Source organism: Neolamprologus brichardi, chromosome 15, assembly GCF_056152115.1.
Source record: "Neolamprologus brichardi isolate AB-2024 chromosome 15, ASM5615211v1, whole genome shotgun sequence".
In the NCBI taxonomy this organism is placed as follows: Eukaryota; Metazoa; Chordata; class Actinopteri; order Cichliformes; family Cichlidae; genus Neolamprologus; species Neolamprologus brichardi.
Window position 1 is genome coordinate 4,448,532 of NC_142118.1, and position 26,346 is coordinate 4,474,877.

Here is a 26,346-nt window from a genome sequence, read left to right on the forward strand (position 1 = left end):
CTGGCCTTTGGAACTATTTTGGTTTTCATGTGATGTATGACCCTGAAGGTAAGCCGTCATGGACAAAAGTAAAACAGTATGTTGGATGTGCCACGAAATGCTCAATTACATTGGTGGGAACTAGTGTTAGCGCAGTTAGCTCGTTAACGTGTTGACGCTGTCCAGCCCCACGCACAGCGATCCGCAGTAGCTCGTTAACGGAGATTTGCCGTGTTGTGGTGTTAACGTAATTTCAGATTAACGCTGACAGCACTAGTGGGAACACAATGAATATGACTGCACATTTACTCCGACATCATCCTAGTGCAAAGACAAGTGGAAGCAGACAAAAACAACAAGCACGCATGCTACAAACTTTACCCGAGTCATTTAGACAGCAGTTAGCACACGATTCTCCTTATGGGGACCTGATATGTTTAATATGCTGCTGAAAATATAGCCCAGAAGAAGCGTATAGTATAGCTTTTATTTTGGAAAGAGACATTTCTCTGTAATGAACTCTCTTTTCCAAAGATGAGTGATTTCTTGATCAGATAGATTTATTTTTTTTATTACTTTGTTTCAGCAACATTAAATTTAAAAACTGTACTTTTGAGTTAAAATATATATTTATAATTTTAATAAATGACAAATTAAAAAAGCAGGAACATTTTTTTTGTATCGAAAAAATATCTAACCGTGAATTTTGTGTATCATTGCACCCCTACTATATGTCTCTGTTTTTCTTCCTTTTTGTTTTCTTTGTCTCTTTCTCACACATAACACCATGTGACCTTTGGCACCTGGCAAAATATCCTGCTGCTGTTCTTTTTCATTGAAGCCTCAGCCACTTTAACTTTCTCTTAAACATGCTGTGGAAGCTAACTTTTAACGAATCATCCCGCAATCGTGCTTATTCCTCCTTATCACGTCTGTGTTATCATAGCAGAGACTGCAAACAAAAGCCGTTTAAGATTAAAAGGAAGCATTTTCCGCTGTAATCTAAACGTGGCTTTTCTTGGCAGTCCTTTATCTCAGACAGGCCTTTCCTCTGTTGCCATGACTACCAGTTAAAAGCTTCCATTGTCCCTTTGTGGCCAAACTTCTTTTTTTTTCCCCCTAAGGCGTCTTTGTGTGTAATGACGCAGGCTCTTACGTGAGGCAAATTTAGACACTTGCACACAAACTCTTGCATGGACTTTTAGGCACTTCTCACAGTGCGTACATGAAAACATGCTTCGCAAACAGTTCTGCACATATATGTACTTAAATGTACCGCTTACTCCTCTCGCGTCATTCTCCTGGGATGACGTTATTCCCTTTGGCACAACACTGTGGAGCAGCTAAAGTTCCCAGCAGCAGTAAGATGCAGAATTATCTCACACACGCAGGGAGCTCCTCCAGCACTGCTGCCTGCCAGAGTCACAGCCCGCTGAGAATTACAGCCTTCTGACTGGATTTGACATTGAAGTATTATCAGGGAGAAGCCTTTTGAATGGAGTGGCAGAGGGAAGGAGAAGGGGAGAGATATGAGGAGACAGACACCAAGGGAGAATTTAGAAAGATGGAAAGAGAAAGTGCCATTGAGGAATGAGCTTTCTACCACTGAGCATGTACAAACTGGGAAAGGTGAGAGCAATGACAGTCACTCCCATCTGGCGTGGAGTCAGCTGTGTATACAGCGTATCGAAAGGGATATCAGCCTGATAAGCCCACAGGGACCGGGGCAGATAGGGTAATACAGCTAGATGAAATCCAGCTCAACCTAGAGTGAGAATTAAGAGGATTAAAGTTTTCTTAGAAACTTGGGCTCCTACTCCATCTCCACTTTACAAAACTGTCAATCGCGTCCCACAACGACGACCGGTGATTTTCTTTTATTTTCAAAGTAAAAACAAAACAGTTTGAAAGCTCGATTCATCGTTTGTTTTCTTGCTTCTCTCACTATGCTGTGTTGGCAAAAAACTTTTCATTGTAACTGCGTAAAATATGTGAAATATTTGAAGGAATTAAACAATTTGTCTTGCGGTTTGTTTAATCTTGTTGGGGCTTAGTTTTAAGCTGCAGACAGACTGTAACTGGCAAGGCGAGATATACACGCACACATAAGCAGGCCAGATTGAGAATAATGTGGATGCAAAAGTTCTAAACTGTCGGAGCTGTAAGGAGGCGAGTAAAATAAATAACCATATCCCAATAACTGAAGTTAAAACACTTTTACATAACAAAGACTTAATTACTTCCTCTAACATGCGCTTGCGGGTCATGCAGCTTTCCTCTCCGCCTTCTGCTCACATTGTTTGAACATACAAACCCGAACATTTAACAGTTCATCCCCTGTTAAAACGAAAGCAACATTTTTTAAAAGATTTAAGACTCACAGTCCCTCAGTGTAAAGATACTTATTAACAAAGTTGTACTTCCCTGGAAGTATTATTGGCAAAAAGCACTTTGAGTATTAATAGTAAATTTATAAATTATGTCTACTAGGAGACAAAGGAGAGGTGCTGCAATTAAATAAACACCAGTTTAGAGTGTTAAGTACTGCATTGGTAACATGTGCCCGTGTCATTTTGGAACACTGGAAGGACTCCCATACTCCAACGCTTAAAATGTGAAAAGAAAGAATGATTGGGAATGTTGCGTGCGAAAAGATGCTGGGAAAAATACATCATGTGACGGAAGCTGCGGTGGAACAGTGGGACAATTTTTGCACCTACATGTCTACCTGACTTGGACATTTGAGCTTAATACAACATATGTTAAAACCTCACTGTTTTTGTTTTGTTTTGTTTTGTTTGTTTGTTTGTTTGGGGGGGGGGGGTTGTTGTTGTTGTTGTTGTTTTTTGTTTGTTTGTTTTTGTTTGTTTGCTTCTTGCTTTTGGTTGCTGCATCTTTGTATTTGCTGTTATAAAATGCAAACTCTAATAAATACTTGAATTATTAAAAAAAAAAAAAAAGAAGTAAATTTACACATTTTGAGGAAATTTTAAAACATTTGCTTAAATTTTGAAGAAGAATTTGACCCAATTCAAAAAAACTTGCTTCCCTTCCTTATGTTACATCCAGACCAGATACTCTTATCATACCCAGCATGCACTTGGAACAAAATGCTAAAACTATTCCCTTCACTGAACAATTTCTGTTTATGTAATGTGAAATTGTCTTATTGTCATATGTCTTATAACAAATGAACGTAACAAGCAAAATACTGAAAATAGTTTAGGGACAAGGACTGGACTGAAAACTTGAAACAGTTGAATCTAGCTTATTAAACATCACAACCGTTGCTCTGAAATATCGTGCAGCAGATACGCCGTACGAAGCAACAAAACAAGGAAATACTTTCTCACTTTACCACTGGTATGATACTGAGGCTTGAAAGTAGTTAAGGGTGGCCAAATGGAACTTTTCACTTTCTTATCACAGCTGAGCATAATTGATTTTGGCATTTTGGGGAAAAAACCTTGATTGAGTTTATTTCATTAGGCTTCGTGCGGTGCATTTGAGTGCAATCAGGATTACTTGCCCCATCCAATCTTGCTTTTCCTCCCTGGTAACTGTCAGTGAGGTGAATGCAAACAGGATGGCTAATCTTTGTCGTAAGATTTCCCCTGCAGCAACATAAGCAGAGCGTAGATAGACATGTGTGGAAAATAGGTCACAAGAAGGAAAATCTTGGCGTTAGTTGGTGTATGAATCACTGTTTTGTTGCTCTTGATTCTCAAGTTGCTCAAGTAAAAGTTTGATATGTTTAAGTGAGGTTATGTTTGTAGTTGATATGTTGTAAACACAGCAGTTTGAGCATGTACGTGTGTGTTTATTCTGCACCACTGGTGAATTGCTCATTAGTGAAATATTAATATCCCTAAACACTGTGATCCAAAAGCAGCGTATCCCATAAATAAATTGGAGATGTAGCGACTTTCCGTCCAGCTCATTTGAGAGAACGTGCGTTTGTGTTTAATGTTTAGTTTCCTTGCAGGAAGCTGATTAAGGTGTTGCAAGCGTAGAATTGTTCAGTTATAACATCAGCCGAGTTTATAACACTCACAGCAGAAACAGTCATTTTTTACTAACCAGCTGCATCTAACCAGCGAACGCTTCCTTAGAGGATTTGAAAAGAGTAATAGCCACAAATTTACATTTTAAGTGGAACACTCCAGTAAACAACTTTAGTGTTTTCATCTGGTAATTAGCTAGTTTGTCAAAAAAAGAGAAAAAAACAGCTTAACTGTGATTGCACTGTAGCAATCTTTACCCATAAATTAGCATTTTGGAGCATTTGCTCTTGCTCAAATTTATATTTACAATTTTAATCAGGAAAAATAACTCATGTTCTCTCATCATCCAATATAGGGGAGACCGGGGATAGTTGTAACATTTTTGACATTTCTGTCTGTAAATTGGAGCTCTTTTAAGGTAGTGGATTCAAAATGTAATGCAAAGTATTTACATGTCTCTGCTATTAAATAGTGCAGCTATTTTCTCTGCAGCACAATTACCCATTGCATGGTATGGCCTCAAACACAAAGAGTGAAATGTTACAATTAACCCCATAGTCTGGGTTAGTTGTAACATATCCTGGGGTGAAATGTAACACAATGAAATAAGGGTACTAACAAAACATTAACATGTAATCTTTGTTTATTCAACACATGAAGGCACTTAGAGCCATTTATGTAACTGTGTGTGTGTGTGTGACAGAATGCAGAAATCTAGCTTTTGAACATATGTCAACCCCCCAAAAAAGACAAATTATGGAATTTTCTGCAACTGAATATTTCATTCATTTTGGTTGGTCTTCCTTGAGTTTGGCCTCATTGGCTCAGTGGGCATTATAACCTACAACTCTTGCACCAATTTTGAACATAACAATGAAGCTGAAAAAATGTAGTTGTTCACCAGCATCGCAATTGAATTACTTTTTATCATGGCTTACCTTGGTGTGGTTTGCAAAGTGCTTCAGAAAGATGAGGAAATCTGTTTCTTGCACCCATCCTGATTTATTTCCACTACCAGTACTTCCTACTGGTCCATCTCTGACACAGTGGTCTGCATAATGTATGTGTGGGAACACAAACAGTGGAGGAATTGTGTTGCCAATGGCATTAACCGCATATACAAAAGCGACCAGTGAACCTCTCTCTGCTGATGTCGTTGCCCCAACTTGTTTAATATAAGTTAAAGTAATAGTGTGGTAAGTTGTAACATCTGCATTATTGTTACAACTGACCCAGACTGTTGCTGTTACAACTGACCCGGACTCCTATAGCCATGAACTAGCTAACATTACAGCCGACGGCTAAAACATTAGCACTAAAGACCTACACAGAATATATCCCCATAGACATGCAAATAACATAATTTAAGTTTGATGAGTTTAACTGCAAAGCAGATAATGCTATTAGAAATTGAAATAAAGTAGAAAAACTTACTTTTTGGCATACAAATTACTTTTTTTCGTGTTAAATTGTCTGTGTTTGACAAAATGTGCTGATTTTTCACATGTGATAGCAGAACTGAATTGGGCATGCACAGAATGAGTCACATCATTTGAAACTTAGCCCTGATTGGAGAAATTGGAAGTGTTACAACTGACCCACGTTACAACTATCCCCGGTCTCCCCTATCTGAAATTATTAATGTAGGAAAGCGCCTTTCGTTCATCTATAACTGCATCTTTCTCCTTCCGCATTCCCTCTAGTTGGAGTCTGGCGTGCCGTTGCCCAGCCCGATGGAGCTGATGGGAAAGATCTTGGTGAAAAACAAAAAGAAACACCACAAGACAAGTGGAAGTGCAAAGAAAAAACTCTCTGAGCAGGTTTCTAACACCTGCAGTGATTCTTCCAGCGTGTGTGAGCCCTCCTCCCCAAGCGCAGGTACTGCACCTTTAATACACACACACACACACACAAATTCCACTAACAAAGCCATCAAATCACAATGGGCTCACTGAGTTATGATATTTCAGATGTGTAAAAGCTATCCTAACCATCTGGGTCCCTCTGTACTGTGGACCAATACCTCTGTGCCGTCCAGAAACTGAATCACTGGAGCAAAACAGTGCTATTGTTTAACATTCATCACTTTCATGGCCCTCTCCATCAGCTGAAGGTATTATTGGCTGTTGCATGCACTCCCTGCTGGCATTATACATTTAAACCGGGGCATCTTAAACACTGGCCAGTTGTGTGTGAGTGTGTATGTATAAAACACTCTCTGCTTTTTTGCTGTAACTGCCTAATATCAGTCCTATTTGTTCATACGTTTGCCTTTTCAGTTGTGTACTACATACGCACTCGCAACAGCACCGGGTCAGCTTTGGTGCTAAGGGATCTCAAAGTATGCCAAAAAATATCCCCACAGCATTACACCCCCAGCCTGAACCGTTGATACAAGGTAGTCTGGATCCTGGATCATGTTGTTTATGCCAAATTCTGACTCTACCAGCTGACAGCCACAAGAAAAAATCGAAACTCAAATCTTCTACTCTACACTTTTGGCGAGGCCGTGTGAATTGTAGCCTCAGTTTCCTGTTCTTGGCTGATAAGATGTGTTCGGTGTGTGTGTGTTGCTGTCCATCAGCTTTAAGGTTCGATGTGTTTCTCGTTCAGAGATGCTCATCTGCATACCTTGGTTATGACGGTGTTACTGACACCTTCCAATCACCATGAAGCAGTCTGTCCATTCTCCTCTGACGTCTAGCATCAACATGGCATTTCCTCCCGGAGAGCTGCCGCTGACGGGATATTTACTCTTTTTAGCAGCAACTCAGTGCTTTGATGTATGTAGACATGTTCAAGACAACCTGGGTCAATGAATTTCTGATGAATATGGATTCTCCATAAACCCTAGAGATGGTTTTGTAGGAAAATCCCAGTAAATCAGCATTTTTTGAAATACTCAGACTAGCCTGTCCGACCCAAGTTCAGAGTCATTTAAATCATTTTTTTGATGCTCATTTTGAACTTCAGCATGTCGTCTTGGCCATATCTATATGCCTAAATGTATCAAGTTGCTGCTGTGTGATTGGCTGTAGTTATGTTATGTGTATCATTTGGTTGTTACAAAGGAGTGAGAAATGAATGGAGAAACACGAACCCATGGCCCCCACAGTGGGAGTCTAGGACACATTTTGCTGGATATCCATGATCCTGTAATCAATCACTTCTATCCTGATAAGTATGGAAATTATTTGAATCATTTAAGTCTAACATGGACTGACATGTTAGACTGTTCTCACCACCATCATCTTAAAAACACCAGGGTCCAGAGTCTGGGAAAATCAATATGAAGCAAACTGGAGGTCTGGTGGCAGCGGGAAGTGGCCAAACATTTATTATTTTGTTTATTTAACATCCATCTACATATCCCAGTGGACCAAGCAACATGTCACCTTTAGTCTGCCCTGGTTGTTGAGCTTTAAGTTCTTCTTAGGCTAAAACACACTGCCCCCTGGTGTTGGAAAGTAAGCAGTACAAGTTAACAGTCAGGAGTCCTTTTTAACTGGTATACACGTTGTAAATTAACCTTTGTTTTTGAGATGATTTACTGAGTAAACTAAACAGTAAACATTGAACTGAAAAATGTGAGGATGATCTTCAGTGAGTGCTTTGTTTTTAAATCGCAGGTTCCACCAAAGAGGAAGTGGCAGATTCCACACAGCCCTCTGATGGTACTGAGCTTACACTGAGACCACAGGGCAGAAAGTCTATCGGTGAGTCCATGACCTCAGATGGAGACTTAAATCTTTAGTAGAGCCCTCATTAGGCCGGCACAGAAGCTATAGGTCAGACAATTACACCGTTAAAATCAATTTCCTCTGTCAGTGCGACCTCCGATTCAGCGGGAAATCTTAAGCAGATCTCTCATTATGTGGGTGCAGAGGCTGGGTCAGCTCAACCAAAACAATATTGAAATTCATTTCCTCTGTCTACGAGCGCCAATAAATTAGGACCTGCCAGCATGAACCTTACTTGTGTCGCTGTTTTAAATGTAATGGAGGCAGTCGTGGGCTGTAAATGAAGACCATTTAAAGACAGACGGCTCCGTTCGTGTTTGTGCAACGTTTGCATTGATTTGGCAGAAATAAAAACTCAATTTACACTCGTTTCAGCTTTGTTTCGTGCATTTCTCTGCTATCCTGTCTGTGCCATGCGTTCTAGGCAGGGTTTTAATAGTTTTGCAATTTTCATTAGTTTTTATTTTTATTTAGTTTTGACTTCAGATTTTCAATTTTATATCAGTTTTAATTAGTTTTTGTTTGCTAGTTTAGTTTAGTTTTTATTTTTTTTGAAAATCCTTAGTTTCAGTTTAGTTTTGATTAGTTTCAGTTATAGTTTTAGTTGTGTTTGCAATAATTAAGTGTAACAAAATCCCAGTTTCATCATATCAGTCATTCTGCTTATCCTTGGGTATGTTGCTATTCCAGCTACCATACTGCACCCTGCACAGGTCGCCTGTCTGTCGCAGGGCTAACACGCAGAGACAGACAACTCACATTCCCACCTATGGGTTCTTTAAATAAATAAATAAAGGCAGATGAACAACCATTGATACCAGGCAACTATAAAATGTATATCTTGGCCCCAATGAGACTATTAACTCTCGCAGCACCGGGTGTTCGTAATTTTGGTTCAAGTGAATTGATAAACTTTTTGAAGGCAATTGACTCACACAGTTGTGTAGATATCCCCGTCCTGTTGTCTCGGGATGCATCACGCTGCCTTGCCTGGGGTTAGCTTCTGTTTTCTGGGGATGAGGGTTGAGTGTGCTCCCTTACCTTCTCAAGGTAAGCTAGGTTAGCCTTCTTGTGTGAGCTTTTCAAGTGCACTTTAAGGTTTGTGGGATTTATTTCCCTTTAGAAATGTCCCTCATAATTTGTCTGTTTCCACTACAAGACACTTGCTTTATCCAAAACACAGTCATATTCAAAGTAATCCCAAATTGGACTCTGGCTCCCGACTTTTCCTGACATGATTCTGCGCGTGGACGGAGCAGCAACACAGACGACACGACTAACGTGCTGCCACCTGCTGGCATAATGAGACACAGCAAGAAAAAAATCTGTAAACTAAACTTCATTTTCACCCTTGACTATTGTATGACACGCACACATCAATGAAAACTAAACACATTTTTGCTATAAATTCAGTTAATTTTAGTTAGTTTTGTGAACACTCATTCCAGTTTTAGTTAGTTTTCCTTTTTTTGTTTTTATTTTTATTTCTGTTAACGAAAATGTTTTTTCACTTCTAGTTTTTGTTATTTCGTTAGCTTTCGTTAACGATAATAACCTTGGTTCTAGGTGAAGTGGAGGCCGAAAGCGAGGACGAAGATGATGATGATGATGACTGTAAAAAGGGATCAATGGATGAGGTGGGTATCTTGCAGGTGACAGCCATCGGTTTAAATCCTGGTTATAATGGAAACAGACTGTTTAGCCTATATGTGCTGAGGTTGTCCTCTAGTGTATGATCATGTCTCCAAAATGTCTCCAAAATCAATAAAACCTTTGCAGAAGGATTCTAACAGACTTTTTTGGTAACGTTTCTGCTGCTTTGTATTAATATGTGTGCTTCCATGTGTAGGGCACAGCAGGCAGTGAGGCATTCGCTACAGAGGAAATGTCCAACTTGGTCATCTACATCCAACCTGTCAAATTTAACAGCTTTGAGGCTTCCAAAAGTCAGTAACAACAACGAATACTGAATGTGCAGCAACAAACAGATCACTGTTAGATAAGCTGACAATTTTATACCACTCTCAACCCACAGAGATCAATCGAAGCTACCAGATGTCATCCTTTGTCGAGACCAAAGCTTTAGAGCAGCTGACCAAATCTCCTGTAGAGTTTGTGGAGTATCCCTACGGTTATACCGAAGCATCTCTCTTTCTGTTCTTGCTAAGATAAGAATTTGTGCTGTGTCTGATACCACTCCTCAGCTGGGTGAGGAGAGAGTTGTTGCCTCAAGTGGGGGACTCCAAGTATCTCGAGGTCTTGCTCACAAGTGCAGCGATAGAGGAGAGGGATATTTATATCTGTTGTGGTGTCGAGAACGTCATGAGCTGTGGGTAGTGATTGAATAAATAATCACTGCCCACAGTTACACGAGAATAAATGAACTTCTGAGAGTTTCTGGGCTCATTTTTTTGGAGCTGATGGGTGAAAAGCTCAGAGTAGATGAGTATAGGTGTTTCAAGCATAGATGAACTGAAGAATAGCCTGTTATTTCAGCCTCATTTCCTCATTTCAGTTCCTTTTAGCTTTTTCCTTAACTTGCTTCTGTGGATTATGTTGTTTGTGAGTGATTTTGGAGTTGTAATCCCAGCAGATGTTTAGTAGCATCACTTAGAAAGTATTTTCAGATGCAGGTTATGCAGTCTTGCCCTTAACAAGCTCTGTTCAGATACAACAAGCTGCAGCTGAGCAGGATCTACCCTAAAGGCACTCGAGTGGATTCATCCAACTACAACCCTCAGCTGTTCTGGAACGCAGGCTGTCAGCTGGTGGCTCTCAATTTCCAGACTATTGGTGAGAGGGAAGCCCAAAACACATTCCTTCACACTGTAGAATAAACTAAAACACCCTCACTTTTATGTCATTATCCAGGTTTAAATATGTTCCTATCCTCACCCCACAGATTTATCAATGCAGCTCAACCTGGGCTTGTACGAATACAATGGGAAATGTGGCTACAGACTGAAACCAGAGTTTATGAGACGGCCGGATAAGCACTTTGACCCATTTACCGAGAGCACAGTGGATGGGATAGTAGCCAACACACTGTCTGTGAAGGTGTGTTTATGTTTATGTTTTGTGTGTGTACATGTGTGTGTGTGTGTGTGTGTGTGTGTGTACGTGTGTGTGGCTTTCTCTCTGTATAATTAAATTTTTCCTTCCAGATCATCTCAGGCCAGTTCCTGTCAGATAAGAAAGTGGGCACATACGTGGAGATCGACATGTTTGGTTTACCAGTGGACACAAAGAGAAAAGCATTCAAGACCAAGACCTCTCAGGGCAATGCCATCAACCCTGTCTGGGAAGAGGAAGCCATTGTTTTTAAGAAGGTGAAACTATGGCCTTGTACACACGCAGTGGTAACATTAATTCCAATCATAGACTGTATATGCAGTGTTCTTGGTGTACAGTCCATCAATCCTTGTTCATTCCTTTGAACTTATCTACTAATTCACTCAAGGGATTTGACTACTGTGGCTATTGATAGGTAGCTGTAATGGCTATATGTCAGAAAGCTTGAAAAAACCTGGGGTGTCATTTAATTTCCATTTTGACATCTTTAGATAATTAAAGCGCTAACGCATTCATATTCAGTTTATACCTATGGATTTAAGCAGCAAAGCCACTGTTTAAAAAAAAGGTTGGCTGCATTAATCTTGACCATCTGCTTCCAGTTAATAATATAACAGTAAAAACAATTTGTGTGTTTTATTCCCATTCATAATATTATTCTTAGGTTGTCCTGCCCACGCTAGCATCACTGAGGATAGCAGTGTTTGAGGAAGGAGGGAAGTTTATCGGACATCGCATCATTCCTGTGTCAGCCATCCGTCCAGGTGACAAAACTTTGCACTTGTTCAGCATAATTTCACACATAGGTTGGCGTTTGGTCAATATCGAAATAAAAGTAACTTATATTAGACTTTATATATTTATAATACAGTGTGATAAATTATGAAACATTTGCATAAGCTTTGCTTTGCTCTAGAGCCTAATCAATATTTCTGCCCCGATTTCTTGGTATGCCAGTATCAGCTGTTGACTGATATATCAGTATCTGATTTTAGAACAGCTGATAAATGCAAATTTAAAAAGAACCAACCATGTTATGACTGTTGATATTGCATAGTTGCTCGACCAAAGGCCACTCTACAACTTCCACGTTGGCACTTTGTTTGGAGCAAGTAATGCACGACTTGTTGTGACAACAGAACAAGATTTATTTAAACTGCATTGCCATTATTGTCTCAGTAGGGACTTATAAATAATTACATGTAACAGTTTTAGGGAAATCTGTGCATATTTCATGTCTGTGAAAGAAATGAAAAAATATTGTTTCATTACCAGGTACCTGTATCAGTCTTAAAAATCCAGTATCGGTCCAGCTGTTCTTTGCTTTGATGTAAAACTGTTGTTTCGGGAATGATAGAGTTAAAATCTAACTCAAACCTTGCAGGCTATCACTACATCAGTCTGAGGAATGAGAAGAACCAGTCCCTGACGTTACCTGCTCTGTTTGTGTATGTTGAAGTAAAGGACTATGTCCCAGATACATTTGCAGGTAAGTCAGGTGATCGCAAGAAAAGAAGAAAAAAAGAAAAAGAAATGCGTTTTTTTTTTCATCATCACTCTTTTCTTCCCTGTCCTCAGACGTCATTGAAGCCTTGTCCAATCCAATCCGCTATGTCAACCTGATGGAGCAAAGAGCCAATCAGCTGGCTGCTCTCACCTTGGAAGAGGGAGGGGAGGAGGAGGGTGACAAAGAGGTGTGTGTGTGTGTTTGTAGTTCTCTCTGCATCACAGGTCATCCAAGATCTGTCTCTCCTCTGTACTCTTTGTGTTCATGCGTAAAAAGCTTTGAGGCCAATAATCAGTAGCTGATGAGATGAGCGGCCCCTCATCCAGATGGGCACTCTCCTCGTTATGAGGAACAATCTGGTTAAGAAGTCAAAATATATCATGGGGAAGGTGAGAAGATAAAGACAGGAGAAACTATTTAGAAAGAGAAAAGCGTAAAAGGCTTTTTAATACCATCGCAAGTGCTTTGAAACCCACAGCCATCTAATAGCACTAGTGAATAAAATGATGGATTATTAAGCACAGCACCACAAGTTCACACAGATACTGTCAGCAGACTTTGTTTGGAACAGTTTTTGTTTCTTGGTCACCCATGAGAGACTGTATTTCCAACCACAGCTGTAGCGTCATTGCAGCAGCATCAAGTCTAGTATGGCATCGATCTGCTAGATATCACAAATCACCCCTGCGTATATTACCACTGATTCTCAGGGGACGCTTTATTTTATGCCTGATGTTTTTAAGAAAAAGGCCAGCCTTAAAGTACATGAAATCCTAACAGCATCTATATAGTTTTACCTAAATAATATCTTAAATGCAGGTCTGTGTGTTTAACTGTTGTTTACAGTGTTTTGAATGATTTTGTGATGTATTGTGACTCAAGTAAAAGAGCAACAGTAAAGCACTGGAATGCTTCCTACAGTGCTGATGAAAATCATTTCAAAATTGAAATACAGATAAAACCTGTGATAGATAAATAGTGGTGGGAGAAGCTTTTAAGCTTACATAAATACAGAGGTTGTTTAAAAAGATGCTCAGAAGTCAGTGGAGTTTACCGTCAGGTCCTTAGGTAGTTGGACAGAGACACAGTTTTTGTCATTTTGCCTCTTTACACCATCAGTCTATGTTAAGTTATGAAGTCACCCACAAACCCACAATTACACATGAATGGAAAGTGCTGATGTGTGAGACTGTGTCATGAGGCTATGCTGAGTAGACTGAGGGGCGAAGGGCCTGTAGTACCAGGGAGCTGTGATCGCTTTGCAGTGTACCTGACCTCTAACTAGTGTCTTAATTGTAAGTCTCCTACTATAAAGCCTATCTACACTCACCTTAGCTGTGTTAATGTTATTATTTTATCGCATTATCAGTCTATTAAGATTGTACTTTGTATGCTGTAAAGTTTTATCTTTCGCTCCTAACCAGGAACACTTAACCAAAATTTAAATTTTAGTGTACTTTCCTTCCTTGACTGTGTCATGAGATGTGATTGAAGTGCAGACTTACACAGCCCTGACAATGGTTTCATACAAAAGAATCACCAAAGACCAAGACTACTGTTTAAAACATTGCAGGTTTAACATGTTTTTGTTTCCTTTTTTTTGCAAAATTGCAACTAAACTTTGTTTACAAAGATGGTATTTCTCACTTTAACCCTGCCCCAGTCAATAACTGCTACGATGCACAGTATATGCACACAGTATAGGCAATCACACAGTTAAACTAGAGTCGGCAGTGAGCTTAAATTTTAGTACAGGCTCCAGTTTGAAAACAACTTAAATGGCAAGAAGCTCAGAATTCTGCTGCTTCAGAAAATGTGATTTTTTTTTTTTTTGCTTTGTTTCAAAGTGACAACCAAGAAAATATTAGATCACATACAACTCACGCTAACAGGGTCATCAACAGTGCAGCAAAGGGAGGAAACAGGGTTTTACTGAAGTTGTTAATTTGCAAGTAGGGAACTGTTTGAATTTACTCAGTGGAGACGAGCACGAGTAATGTAGGTGCCAGTATCAGGTAACAGACACAGACTTAATTACTGAGGAGAGATGATTTCTGAGACTGGAGTGAGGATAAATTTAGGATGACAGACAAGGCAGGACAGAGTTATCTGGGGTTATTAGGAAAAGTGAACCGGAGAGCAGGGTTGTTCCTGAAGGGCTTCTTTGATCTGTTCTGCCAGCTGATACGATTACCCACGAGAATGGCCAACAGAGAGCTGTATCATGCTGTGACCATGGAAACAGACACCGAAAGAGGCAGAGCGTGGAGCTCGGAGCACAGCGTGGGGAGATAAGTGTAGAGAGCAGAGGGGAGACAAAAAGGGAAACATTCGGTTAGCATGACAAAAAAGCTAGATCATTTAAAATTGCATTAACCTTTCAGAGATAAGAGCGTATAGGCCGACATTCAGGCAGGCCGACGGGAAATTAAGATCTGCTGCTCCTCAGGAAACCATGCTGAGAGTGGGCTACCAAAGCTATGTCTACAAACTAAGCTGCACGACACAACAGGTCCAACAAGTGAGTTCTGAAAACGGGTGCAAAGGAAGGAATTACTCCTACTGTTAGACTCAAGCATCCGGCACACTGGTTTATCTTTTTTGTTTTCTTCTTTTTTATATTGTACTTCATATGAAGAAGTTTGGAAACATGCCTGATTTAAATGATATTTGGGATTTAAGTCGTTCTGCAGTAGTTTTACTTTGCATTTGCTTCATCCTGAATGTTTCATATGATGCACAGGTGGAGACATTAAGTGATGTCCCCTCAGAATCAAAGGATCAGAGGATAACGCCCGCTGAGAACGGACTGAGCCACACACCCACTCCCCCCAAACCTCAGTCACTGGTCAGCCACCAGCCTCAGCCTGCAGGTACTAAAACAGCGTACCCGCCTTCATTATCATCATCATCGCTACACGTCCACAGTCAAAAAGATATTCATGCCTGAAAGGCTGACATTTTTCATATCATTGTGGTATATACGAACAATCTTAAATTTAATGGAATCTGGTCAAACTAAATGTATTTGATTAATGTACATTTAGTTTATACCTTTAATTTATACTTTTTATTTATATTTTTTAATCTTTAATTTATACCGAGCATATTTTCCTTTCTAACTAATTATTTGAATAAGTAAATCTTTGATATAATCTTCTTACTGTCTGACTTGATTTAATATATATAACAATGCATTAGATTAATATAGAAATCGCTGTTTATACCCAGTTTACTGACTTTACTTCCACTTTCACTGATCCTGTGAATTCTGAACAGGCTCATTGAAACCATCAGTGAAGACTGAAGACATCATCCAGAGTGTTCTTACGGGTGAGCTTCTGATTGCTAGATCTGTAGTGATTTTACTGATCTCTGTTCCCATCTTTATTTGAAATCACTTCTTATCAAAATTAAGTATTTATTAGACCTTTTGACTTGATTTGCAAGGTAATAAATCCCTGTGTTGCCCATATTAAGGTCATATTTCTTTGTTCAAGGATTAATTATTCAAGGTTGCTTTTGCAGAGTAACAGCACTTTAATATTATGGCCTTCCTTGGCGATGGGAAACAGTATAGTAAACATATAAAAGTTTGTTGTGCAGTAGTTTGTAATGTTTTCATTAGAAATCTTTTCCCTTGACCTTTCTCTTGTATTTAGAACTGGAGGCTCAGACAGTGGAGGAGCTGAAGCAACAGAAGGGCTTCGTTCGGGAGCAGAGAAAGCAGTACAAGGAGATGAAGGAGCTGGTTCGGAAACACCACCGCAAGACCAGCGAGCTGATCAAGGAGCACCAGGCTCGTGTGTCGGAGCTGCAGAGCCAGCATCAGCGTCGGCGCTCTGCCCTGCAAAAGAGCCATAAAAGAGATGGTAAGAAAAGGTAGGTGGCCTCCTTTTCTAGTGTTCAAACAGTTTTGCTTTTATTTGCCTTCTTTTTTTTTTTTTGAAGTCGTCCCCTCCTGCTCTGTGTCTTTAAAAGAAATCCACTAAAAACACATCCATGCAGTTAAGAAGAATAAAGTCACTTGCACTTTTTTCTATCTCAGCTAGCTACTCCCATGTAGACTCAGTGTTGTGTTTCAACCAAAAATACAATTAGTAACAAGCTTATTTTTCCCAACATAAAAGCTACTTTGCTCCCAGAGCAGGCTGCTCCGCATGTTTGATTTGGAAGATTTTCATTTTCTTCCCGACACATCTCTAAAGGGATTTGTTTCTCTCCTGGGATCAAACTGAGGATCTTTTGCTTGTCAGGCAAATTTGTTAAGCACAACACTAGAGAGAAGTGTGGAGTCAGTGGCACAGCCCTGATGAGCCTCCGATTCAACTTGTGTCAAAAGTGCAGATTTCTGACTATATTCCACTTTTTAATTTTAATAGTGCTATTTTGTGAATTGTATTGAAAATTTTCATGTAAGTCCTAAACCGCAGAAATCGACTGAAACTTACAAAATAACCACACATGCTGTTGTGCATACATCTTACTACCACAGAAGCTTTTTACATATTTAATGAGGTGATAATGATTCTGTTAAACTATGTAAAAAAGTACATGCAAACTCAATATGCCACACCACAGTGGAGTGCATACAGTACTAGTTAAAAGCATTAGTATTAAGTTGCTGAGCTGTTCATAGAATTTTAATGTTGCATAAGACTTCCTCCAAGTTTCTTGCATGTTCGTGTCCAGAACAAGTGTATATATCACAGACTCCACCTGCCCGGTCTTTCTTTGTGTTATAAATAACTTCAAACACCTAACATCAAAGTTTTTACCATCACTTCCTGAGAAAGTTCTCTGCATGAAAAGAATATTTTAATGTGCAGCAGACATGTGGTCAGAAATTTAAAGTGAACCCATTATTCCTCTCCTGATTTTCGTTCACATTTTCTTTTGCCAAATGTGAGACGAGTCTTTGTGAGTGCAGAAGCCTACCTGCTGTTAAACCCTCTGTTTGCAAAACACGGCCACACCAAAGTTGGTTGGCGGGAATAGGAGGAAAAGAACTAAAATAGCTCATTTCGGACAGGTGATGAACTGAGCTGCTGCATCAAGGCCTAGTACGGGAGAAATAATCATTTTTTATTATTTTCCACATCATGCAAAGGTAATCTAGTAGGTCATGTAAATAAATTTAGGAGTCAGAAGTGAGCATTATAGATTAGTAATGCTCTGATTCTAACAGTTACTGCATAAGATACTCTGCTGCGATTGAAGTATCTATCTTAATTTGTGCATGTTTTGTTTGTGTGTTTGGACGCATGTGTCCAGTCGGTCTGAACAATCTCTGTCCACACTGGACCAAGAGCTGTGTGACCTGGAACAGGAGTGCAGCCAGAGACTGGCCGAACTGAAGGAACAGCAGCAACAGCAGCTCCTCACACTTCGCCAGGAGCAATACTACAGCGAGAAATACCAGAAACGAGAACACATCAAGCAGGTACAATTAATTATGTGCAGATGTGAAGAAGACCCTCGTCTAGACCTGTCTGATGCTGCGTGCTTTAACTTCACTTTTCACACAGAAAACTTGAAAGAGTCAAGCATATGCAGCATGCAACAATACTGTGATGTAAGGTGGACATGTGGACATCACTACTAACTTTCTTGCTTCTCCAGTCTGTTCGAATGGCACAGCTTCTCAATCTACACGTGTGGACTCGATGAATAAACCAAGTCTGTAAATAAAGACAATAATCCCCTTTATGACTTCTCATCATTATTCAGGCCAACTTGATCTGAATAAAACTTAGATGAAAACAAAAATTATGTTCTGTGTAATTTTCATTTGATCCCAGAGCGGATGTCGCTGCGTGTTGCAGTCATTTGGCTGTAAATCACACAGGCTGATAGCCGTAATCATTTAATACTCTGGTGACACAGTGTGTAACACTTTGAGATGGAATCACTGGCACTGCCAGAGGGACATGTGAATGGAAAAATTACAAGGGAAATGACTGTTTAGGAAGTTTTCCTGGCTCATAGCTTTGGTTTCTTTCCCTTTGAGTTGCTAATTCAGCTCAGAAGGAAAAGGAAATAATTCAGGAGCCATTGATCAACGTTAAGGGATCCTTTGAATGGACCAGATATAGTAAAATATGTGTGAAGAGAGGGCAGGAGAAGGTCATACACGTTCACATATTTGAACTGTGAGTTGAATAAATAACACTAATTGCAGATGTGCAAATGTACAGGCTTTTAAAACTCTTTTGGCACATGCTCTTACAGGGACACCACGCACCACTTTATTCTCTATAAGATATCCCTGATCATTCCCCCTTTTATTATTTTCTGGGACTGCTTTTAAAATGCCATTTGAATGCACATCCAAAGCTTTAGTTCAGTTAATTCCGCACGTATACCAGTCAAAATTATCTTATAATTATCAGTAGATACACACTGCACATAGATGAATGGAAGATTGAGGACCTAGATCAGCGGTCTCCAACATTTTTTGCGCCACGGACCGGTTTATGCCCGACAATATTTTCACGGACCGGCCTTTAAGGTGTTGCGGATAAATACAACAAAATAAAACTAGTACCGGTACCGAAAAAAAGAAGATTTATTCATAACACACGTGAAAAGACCCAGGAAAACCGAGTTAACGATAAAAACGATAAATAATAATGCTGAAAACCCTGAAAACTATACATTTCACACCTGAGCCTCAACTCTCGCGGCCCGGTACCAAACGACTCACGGACCGGTACCGGTCCGAGGCCCGGGGATTGGGGACCGCTTGAGCTAAAGTACTAAGTGATACAAATTAGGTTGATGCTGCAGTATCCAGAATGCACAGGTGAGAGCTTTGCATGTGAGCTTTAATAATGTGATCTATCAAGATCAGTGCATAACAGGCTGAGTAACCTACCAACTAAACAGTGTAGCTCTGTTTTTCTGCAAAAACAAGACGTTAATTCATATTAGTGAAGAAGAATTCTGATGTAAAAGTAAAGTCTTTTTGGCACGCCACTCACAGCTTTGGGACATACGTTCTGATAACGTCTCATCCTGGCAATGCAAATAAATGAAAACAACGCTCTTAATGGGAAGTCCAACAAATACAAATGCAAAGGGATCAGCCACAAAAACAATCCTCTCCATGTTTTTTAGTCAGAAAATTGAAGCTGCATATTTTGTAGTTTTTATAATGCCAAAAGAGAGATTTGGACTGCAAGTGCTCTGCCTGTTAGCTGCCTATTTATAGGCACCACACCAGTTCTGAAACTTGTCTCCATACTAAGCTTGTGTGCCCGTATGGACATGTGCTCCTATGCACTTTCCCCAGATAAATAATTGCCAGCTGTTGTGTTCTCACATAAACCTCTGTAATATAAACAAGCATGTTCTGTATGTAAAACTGGGATAAACAGATCCCACACACAAATAGGAGCTTGCACTGATTTGTTTTGGATAATGTGCTGACAATCTCCAGCTGTCCTAAAGCTCAGAAAAGCAAGTGCAGACTAACCACAGCATGAACGCTGCTGGGTCATCCCCCTGTAGAATATTCCAGTCTTTGTTTTGCTGCCCGTGCTCAAGCTCTCTTGTGTGGCATGAAAAAATGAATGTATTCTGCTCCAATACCCCTGCGCAGTGAGCAGAGCGCAGGTGTCAGAAAAGTTTGTCCAAGCGTGGATTTAAAACAAACAAAAAAAAGCTTAATGGAGATTGTTGTTTACAACATCTAAATGTTGTTTAATTATGATCAGAACTACAGCAACAGTCGCTTCAGTGATATATTATTTATGAAATAAACGATTAATTAAAAAGCTGATGTTTTCTGTCACATTTTTCTGATTTGTATTCTCTGTTCGTTCTCGTCCCAGTTGGTTGAGAAGCTGACCAGTATAGCAGAGGAATGCCAGAGCGCTCAGCTGAAAAAGCTCAGAGACATCTGTGAGAAGTAAGGATGGATACAGCACGCACTCTTATTCACTGAAACAAACAGAAATCACAACATTGGTTTTTTTAATTGTCCTAACATCTACAGAGAAAAGAAGGATCTTAAAAAGAAGATGGACAAGAAAAGGCAAGAGAAAATCAATGAGGCCAAATCCAAAGACAAGAATATGACAGAAGAGTAAGTGTGTATTTGGAAATATTACGATTAATAAGCTGTTTCTATTTGGGCTCGGGTGTTTCAATTGTTTGACCACTAGGTGTCACCATATGTAAATATTTAGTTCAACTCTGACTACTTGCTTGGTTTGACTGATGATAAATCCTCCCCACAGAGAGAAGCTAGAGATCAACAGATCGTTTGTCAATGAGGTGGTGCAGTATATCAAACGGGTAAGCAAGCAGCGATAGAGCTGTGGCGTTACAGAGCACTTAGAGCACTGAAACATGCTGCTCTTTTTGCAAATTTGAGAAGATTTGCCTGAAATTTGCATCTACTTTATGACAAATTCACTTTATGATATAATTACCTTATACTGTGTGTGTGTGTGTGTGTGTGTGTGTGTGTGTGTGTGTGTGTGTTTGTGTTTCTAGTTGGAAGACGCCCAGAGTAAAAGACAGGAGAGGCTACTGGAGAAACACAAGGACATCCGCCAGCAAATCTTGGATGAGAGGCCAAAGGTATTATCTTGACCAATATGCCAAGTAAATAAAATCTAAAATGCAAAAAATAAAAGTCAGATATTGCTTAAAAGAAGGCTTCTCAATCTATGTCTTGGCGTCTTCTACATATCTATGTATATATGCAAACTAAAACCTAAAAACTATTACCAGACGGAAGAGCAGCTGAAATGATGTAACAACATCTCAGCACTGCTGATGTGCCCCCTTTGTCCCACATTAAGGTTGTTGGGATCTGGTCATCCTGTGCGTTGGTTGCAAGGTTCACAGCACACCTTGCAGTCTTTACCTGTGCAGATAAAATAATTTGTAATTAGTAGAATAGTGCTTTTCAAAAACATGAAGGCCTAGGGGTGCTATAAAGAGTAAATGTAATAATACATGCATATTTGACATAGATGAAGGCTCAGTTATTTGTTTCTTGGTGCAGGTTTTGTAAAAGTTGCACAAAAAACATGTATGTAGTCTGTCTCCTTTTGGCCTAGTATGCTCAACCACTAGATGGCGACCTGCACCAGGCTTTAGTGCTGCACTGAACGGGTGTGCTGTAATATATGATGAACGTTGTGGTGTGTGAAGATTGTATTTGTCTCTGTTTTCAAAATGTATTATATGATCCCTTGAGTCTTTATGCTAATATGCAACCCAGAGTTTAAATATCACTACTGCTGGTTGATGGATGGTTCTGTGAATCACAATGAGAAAGTTGTTGGAAAATATTTAATTGCCTTGCCATGGGTGCACAATTCCTCAACCGTTATTAGTGTGCTTCCTGCAGGTAGGCTGTGATGCCATCATGCCACTCTTGTCAGTAGTGAAGTGGATACTCCAGCATTTTCTTGCAATGCTCTATCTGTTTGGGTTGCAGAGTTTCCAACCATATAATTGTCATTGTGATTGTAGGATTACTGTGCAGCTGCGGAGCATGGTAAGAACTTTGTTGCATCCCAGTGTTGAGCACTAACACAGCGTAAGTGTGGCAGTATTAATATGCAAGCTTGTGCATACACCTGGGCTGCTGCCCAGCCAAAAGTAATTGTGCATTGCTGTGATGAAGAATGCTGCATTAGTAAATTCAAGCAAACGTGTCATTGACTGCAGGCAAGAGAACAATGTGAGGAGAAGCAGATTGGGCTGCGTGTAGTGAGATCACACTGCATTTATCTGCTCAAAATGAGTCTAGGCAACATCGTCTGCACACAAATGTAATTACAATTACACGCTATTTGTTGTTTGGCTAGTACTAAACACAAACATGGGCATTTATTAGAGTCATCTTCTTATTGAGTGAGCTCTTGTTATGATTTAGATTTTCTTGATTATCTAATGCATCTAAGTTGTATTACAGCAGCTGTAGTATCGCACAGAGAAGTGTCATATGGGTGTGTTGCTCCTATTACGCTTATACATCTTTTCCAATGAAGTGAAACGACAGCAGGAATTTACCGTGTCTGCTCATGAGCCAGTGTAGTTTTGTTTTGTTTTGAGGCATAAATCAGAAGTCTTTAGTTGGAGACAGCTCCATAACCACCCACACTCAACGTGACAGCTCCTTGTTCCTTTGAAACCGCTCGGAGTTGAGTGTGGGAGGTGCAGCACTGTACAAACATCCAGCCCAAAGACTCGCAGGTCTTCTGTGTCTTTCCATGAAGCTGCAGTAGGGAGACGTGAGGAGAGAACGGCAAGGTTGAGACATGATTGTCGCCTCGTAACTAACTCAGGCTGTTGAACTTCCCTGCTTTTTATGAGGTCTTTATTTTCATTTCTGGAGCTTCTTGTCAATCTGAGTTCAGTATGAACAGTCAGCACTGATTTGAGTTTTGTCATGCTGTGTCATCGGGGTCTCATCGACACTGAAGTAGCACAGAGATAGAGGGACAGTTTTCAGAAGGTTGTTTTCTTTTTTGTCACTTTTGTGTTTTCTGTTACTCTTCACTCATTGTTTCCCCACAAAGCTGTAGCCGTATCCACCCCCGAACAGTGTTGCAAACTATTCTCCAAATCTGAGTCTGCACCAGGGTTTTAATAGTTTTGCAATTTTCATTAGTTTTTATTTTTTAGTTTTGACTTCAGATTTTCAATTTTATATCAGTTTTAATTAGTTTTTACCAATTGTTTGCTAGTTTAGTTTAGTTTTTATTTTTTTGAAAATCCTTAGTTTCAGTTTAGTTTTGATTAGTTTCAGTTATAGTTTTAGTTGTGTTTGCAATAATTAAGTTTAACAAAACCCCAGTTTCATCATATCAGTCATTCTCTTCTGCTTATCCTTGGGTATGTTGCTATTCCAGCTACCATACTGCACCCTGGACAGGTCGCCTGTCTGTCGCAGGGCTAACACGCAGAGACAGACAACTCACATTCCCACCTATGGGTTCTTTAAATAAATAAATAAATAAAGGCAGATGAACAACCATTGATACCAGGCAACTATAAAATGTATATCTTGGTCCCAATGAGACTATTAACTCTCGCAGCACCGGGTGTTCGTAATTTTGGTTCAAGTGAATTGATAAACATTTTGAAGGTAATTGACTCACACAGTTGTGTAGATATCCCCGTCCTGTTGTCTCGGGATGCATCACGCTGCCTTGCCTGGGGTTAGCTTCTGTTTTCTGGGGATGAGGGTTGAGTGTGCTCCCTTACCTTCTCAAGGTAAGCTAGGTTAGCCTTCTTGTGTGAGCTTTTCAAGTGCACTTTAAGGTTTGTGGGATTTTTTTCCCTTTAGAAATGTCCCTCATAATTTGTCTGTTTCCACTACAAGACACTTGCTTTATCCAAAACACAGTCATATTCAAAGTAATCCCAAATTGGACTCTGGCGCTTTCTTCCAACTTTTCCTGACATGATTCTGCGCGTGGACGGAGCAGCGACACAGACGACACGACTAACGTGCTGCCACCTGCTGGCATAATGAGACACAGCAAGAAAAAAATCTGGAAACTAAACTTCATTTTCACCCTTGACTATTGTATGACACGCACACATCAATGAAAACTAAACACATTTTTGCTATAAATTCAGTTAATTTTAGTTAGTTTTGTGAACACTCATTCCAGTTTTAGTTAGTTTTCCTTTTTTTGTTTTTATTTTTATTTCCGTTAACGAAAATGTTTTTTCACTTCTAGTTTTCGTTATTTCGTTAGTTTTCGTTAAGGTCTGCACCACCTCAAAGTTAATCTTGCCTGCAGAATAATCATCCAAACTGTGCAATAGCTGTTCTCATGGAGTGATGGTGATCTGTATGCGGGATTGCCGATGTCAGGGGCCAAAACTCTAGAGACAGCTCGCTCAAGATAACTCCAGGCTGTGTTTGTTGAAAAATTCAGGATGCTCTCCATAACACTGGTATAACGCCCAGTGATAAAGGGACACTTCTGTTCAGGGATCGTGTGGTTAACCGGTATTAACGTTAAATCCAATAAAGTGTTTTAATGCTCCTAGTAATGGAATATTACTAACAATGCCTGTGCACTTTAAGTGTTTTTGTTAATTAACATGAATCATGGTTTCATTCCAATGGGATTAGATCTTTCCAGTCCATAAAAATATGTAACTGAGAACCCTTGAGAAAGTCACTGAACCCAAAACTGCTCCCACTGAGCAGGTCATTGGCCCTTCATGGCATCAAACACGCTATGTGTGTGTGTGTGTAAATGTGTGGGATTGCATTCTTCAGTACCTTTATAATAAATGCACTACAGTCTATGCAACGTGATATCTCCAAAGTGCGCTACTCAGACACATAAACACAATGGAAAGACTTAAGGATAGGATGTTAAGGGCTCCAGTGGGGATATATTCAAGTCTGGGCTAATGCAGAACTACATTTGCAGTGTGTTTCCATTGTGGTATGTATTTATGAATCAGAGAGAGGAAAAGTGCCCCCTTTCATACAGTTCTGACCCAGTTTCTCCTCTTGGTTTAGAAAAGCTACTAATGGACATGTTGAGCTGAGCGACTTGCTACAGTAACATCTGTACATGTGCAGCACATGTGTGAGCTCACATACATGTGCTATACAATTTAGCTACAATATTTATGCAGTCCTGTTAAATCTTGCTTAGGATTTGATTTTGGGGAGATTTGTTGCTCTATGCTTTGACTTTAGCATTAGCAGCAGCTTGCAACTTGTGCTGCTGCTTTTTCTGCTGCTCTTACCTGCTGCTAGTATGAAGGTCATGTACTAAACTGAACCAGAAGGAAGAGACAAAAAGAGAGACGTGACGGGTTGTGTCATCACTCCCAGCCTGTGCACTTAGGTGTTACTGTCCTGTTAATGATCCAATCAAAATAACCCCAGGAGTCAACAGTGCACAGCACGCTGGCAAAAGGCATTTCCGCACACTTGAAGACTCTATATCCTGGCCTGCTGCTTTTTTCGTACTTAAGGCCACACGGTCAAGGTCACATTGTCTGCAGAAAGACTTGGCACCTCGTCTTGTTTATGTTTGTTCCACTCGATCACACCCGATCTTCTAAAACTTACTACTTTGAGTCTGAAACCTGCGTCGGAGCTGAAGATTCAGATTGATTCAGGGTGCGACTTCATTCAGATTTTTTGTTTATGTGGATGTAGTGTGAGGATTCTAGCTTTTGTTTTATGATAGGAGCAGACTAAAAGCTTACCAGGGCATGTTGTAATTACTATGTACCAGTCATCCCTTCGCACCTTATTTGGCTGTGAAACAAATATGAAACAGTCAGAGGGCAATATGTTTCACAACATGGTGCGTTGGTGTACGCTTGCGTATCGTTCGAATTACATCTTTACGTAGGAGAAATGCTTCTTTGTTGCCTAAACGAAAAAAGGAGGAAAAAAATATCTTATGGTGTCTCCCTCTGTGAAAGCCTTGAATGCGCACACGCACATAGGCACACACAGACACACACGCATTCGTTCAAGAAGCAGGAGTCCTGTGCGGTCGCCATGGAAACTCGGACCCCCCCCCCATTCTCTCTCTGCCTCTCATATCCTCTTCTATCCTTCATGACTCTCTGCAATCTGTTAATTTGGAACCGAGTCTTCGTGACGCAATTTCAGGGATGCTTGCTGGAGGTAGAAGAAAGCAGCAAGAGGAGGAGGACGGGTGAGGAAAGGGGAGGGAGCAAACAGGTTGGAGGAGATCATGGGAGGGCTGGAGTCGAATAGGAAGGAAGCTGGTATATGGCCTTCTTCTCTCTCCCTCTGTCTCATTCTATGTCCCTCTCTCTGTCATTGGGTGGTGGGTGGCCACCATGTTCCCTCATCACAGACTTTGATCTGCATCATCTCTCTCTGGCGGGGTTGCATCGATAATGCACTTTTTCCCACACAGACACACACACACACACACACACACACTTAGAAACACTGAGTGCAACCCACAGGCAGTGAAGTAAAATCCATTGTATATGTGTGCGTGCGCATACATGTGGCACGCTTGGTTAATCTTCTGCCCTATTATGCCAGCTGCTA

At 40.2% G+C, this 26,346-nt stretch overlaps 1 protein-coding gene across 3 annotated transcripts in view; it reads left to right on the forward strand.

Annotated features, from left to right (window-relative positions):
* plcb1l (phospholipase C beta 1-like) overlaps window positions 1-26,346 on the forward strand; it is a 138,904-nt gene that overhangs the window by 105,178 nt on the left and 7,380 nt on the right. Inside the window, exons 14-33 of one of the 3 annotated variants that reach the window (XM_087851832.1) lie at window positions 5,687-5,861; window positions 7,613-7,699; window positions 9,290-9,360; window positions 9,573-9,669; window positions 9,759-9,843; window positions 10,392-10,516; window positions 10,626-10,780; window positions 10,888-11,052; window positions 11,460-11,559; window positions 12,180-12,284; window positions 12,374-12,489; window positions 15,046-15,175; window positions 15,582-15,635; window positions 15,965-16,184; window positions 17,577-17,745; window positions 20,138-20,214; window positions 20,302-20,391; window positions 20,546-20,603; window positions 20,805-20,891; window positions 21,795-21,819. In XM_087851832.1, coding sequence (XP_087707958.1) covers window positions 5,687-5,861; window positions 7,613-7,699; window positions 9,290-9,360; window positions 9,573-9,669; window positions 9,759-9,843; window positions 10,392-10,516; window positions 10,626-10,780; window positions 10,888-11,052; window positions 11,460-11,559; window positions 12,180-12,284; window positions 12,374-12,489; window positions 15,046-15,175; window positions 15,582-15,635; window positions 15,965-16,184; window positions 17,577-17,745; window positions 20,138-20,214; window positions 20,302-20,391; window positions 20,546-20,603; window positions 20,805-20,891; window positions 21,795-21,819 — 2,191 coding nt within the window. Of the gene's footprint in view, window positions 1-5,686; window positions 5,862-7,612; window positions 7,700-9,289; window positions 9,361-9,572; window positions 9,670-9,758; window positions 9,844-10,391; window positions 10,517-10,625; window positions 10,781-10,887; window positions 11,053-11,459; window positions 11,560-12,179; window positions 12,285-12,373; window positions 12,490-15,045; window positions 15,176-15,581; window positions 15,636-15,964; window positions 16,185-17,576; window positions 17,746-20,137; window positions 20,215-20,301; window positions 20,392-20,545; window positions 20,604-20,804; window positions 20,892-21,794; window positions 21,820-26,346 lie in introns of those variants that run through there. The other 2 variants (XM_087851833.1, XR_015720681.1) reach the window with 2 other exon arrangements.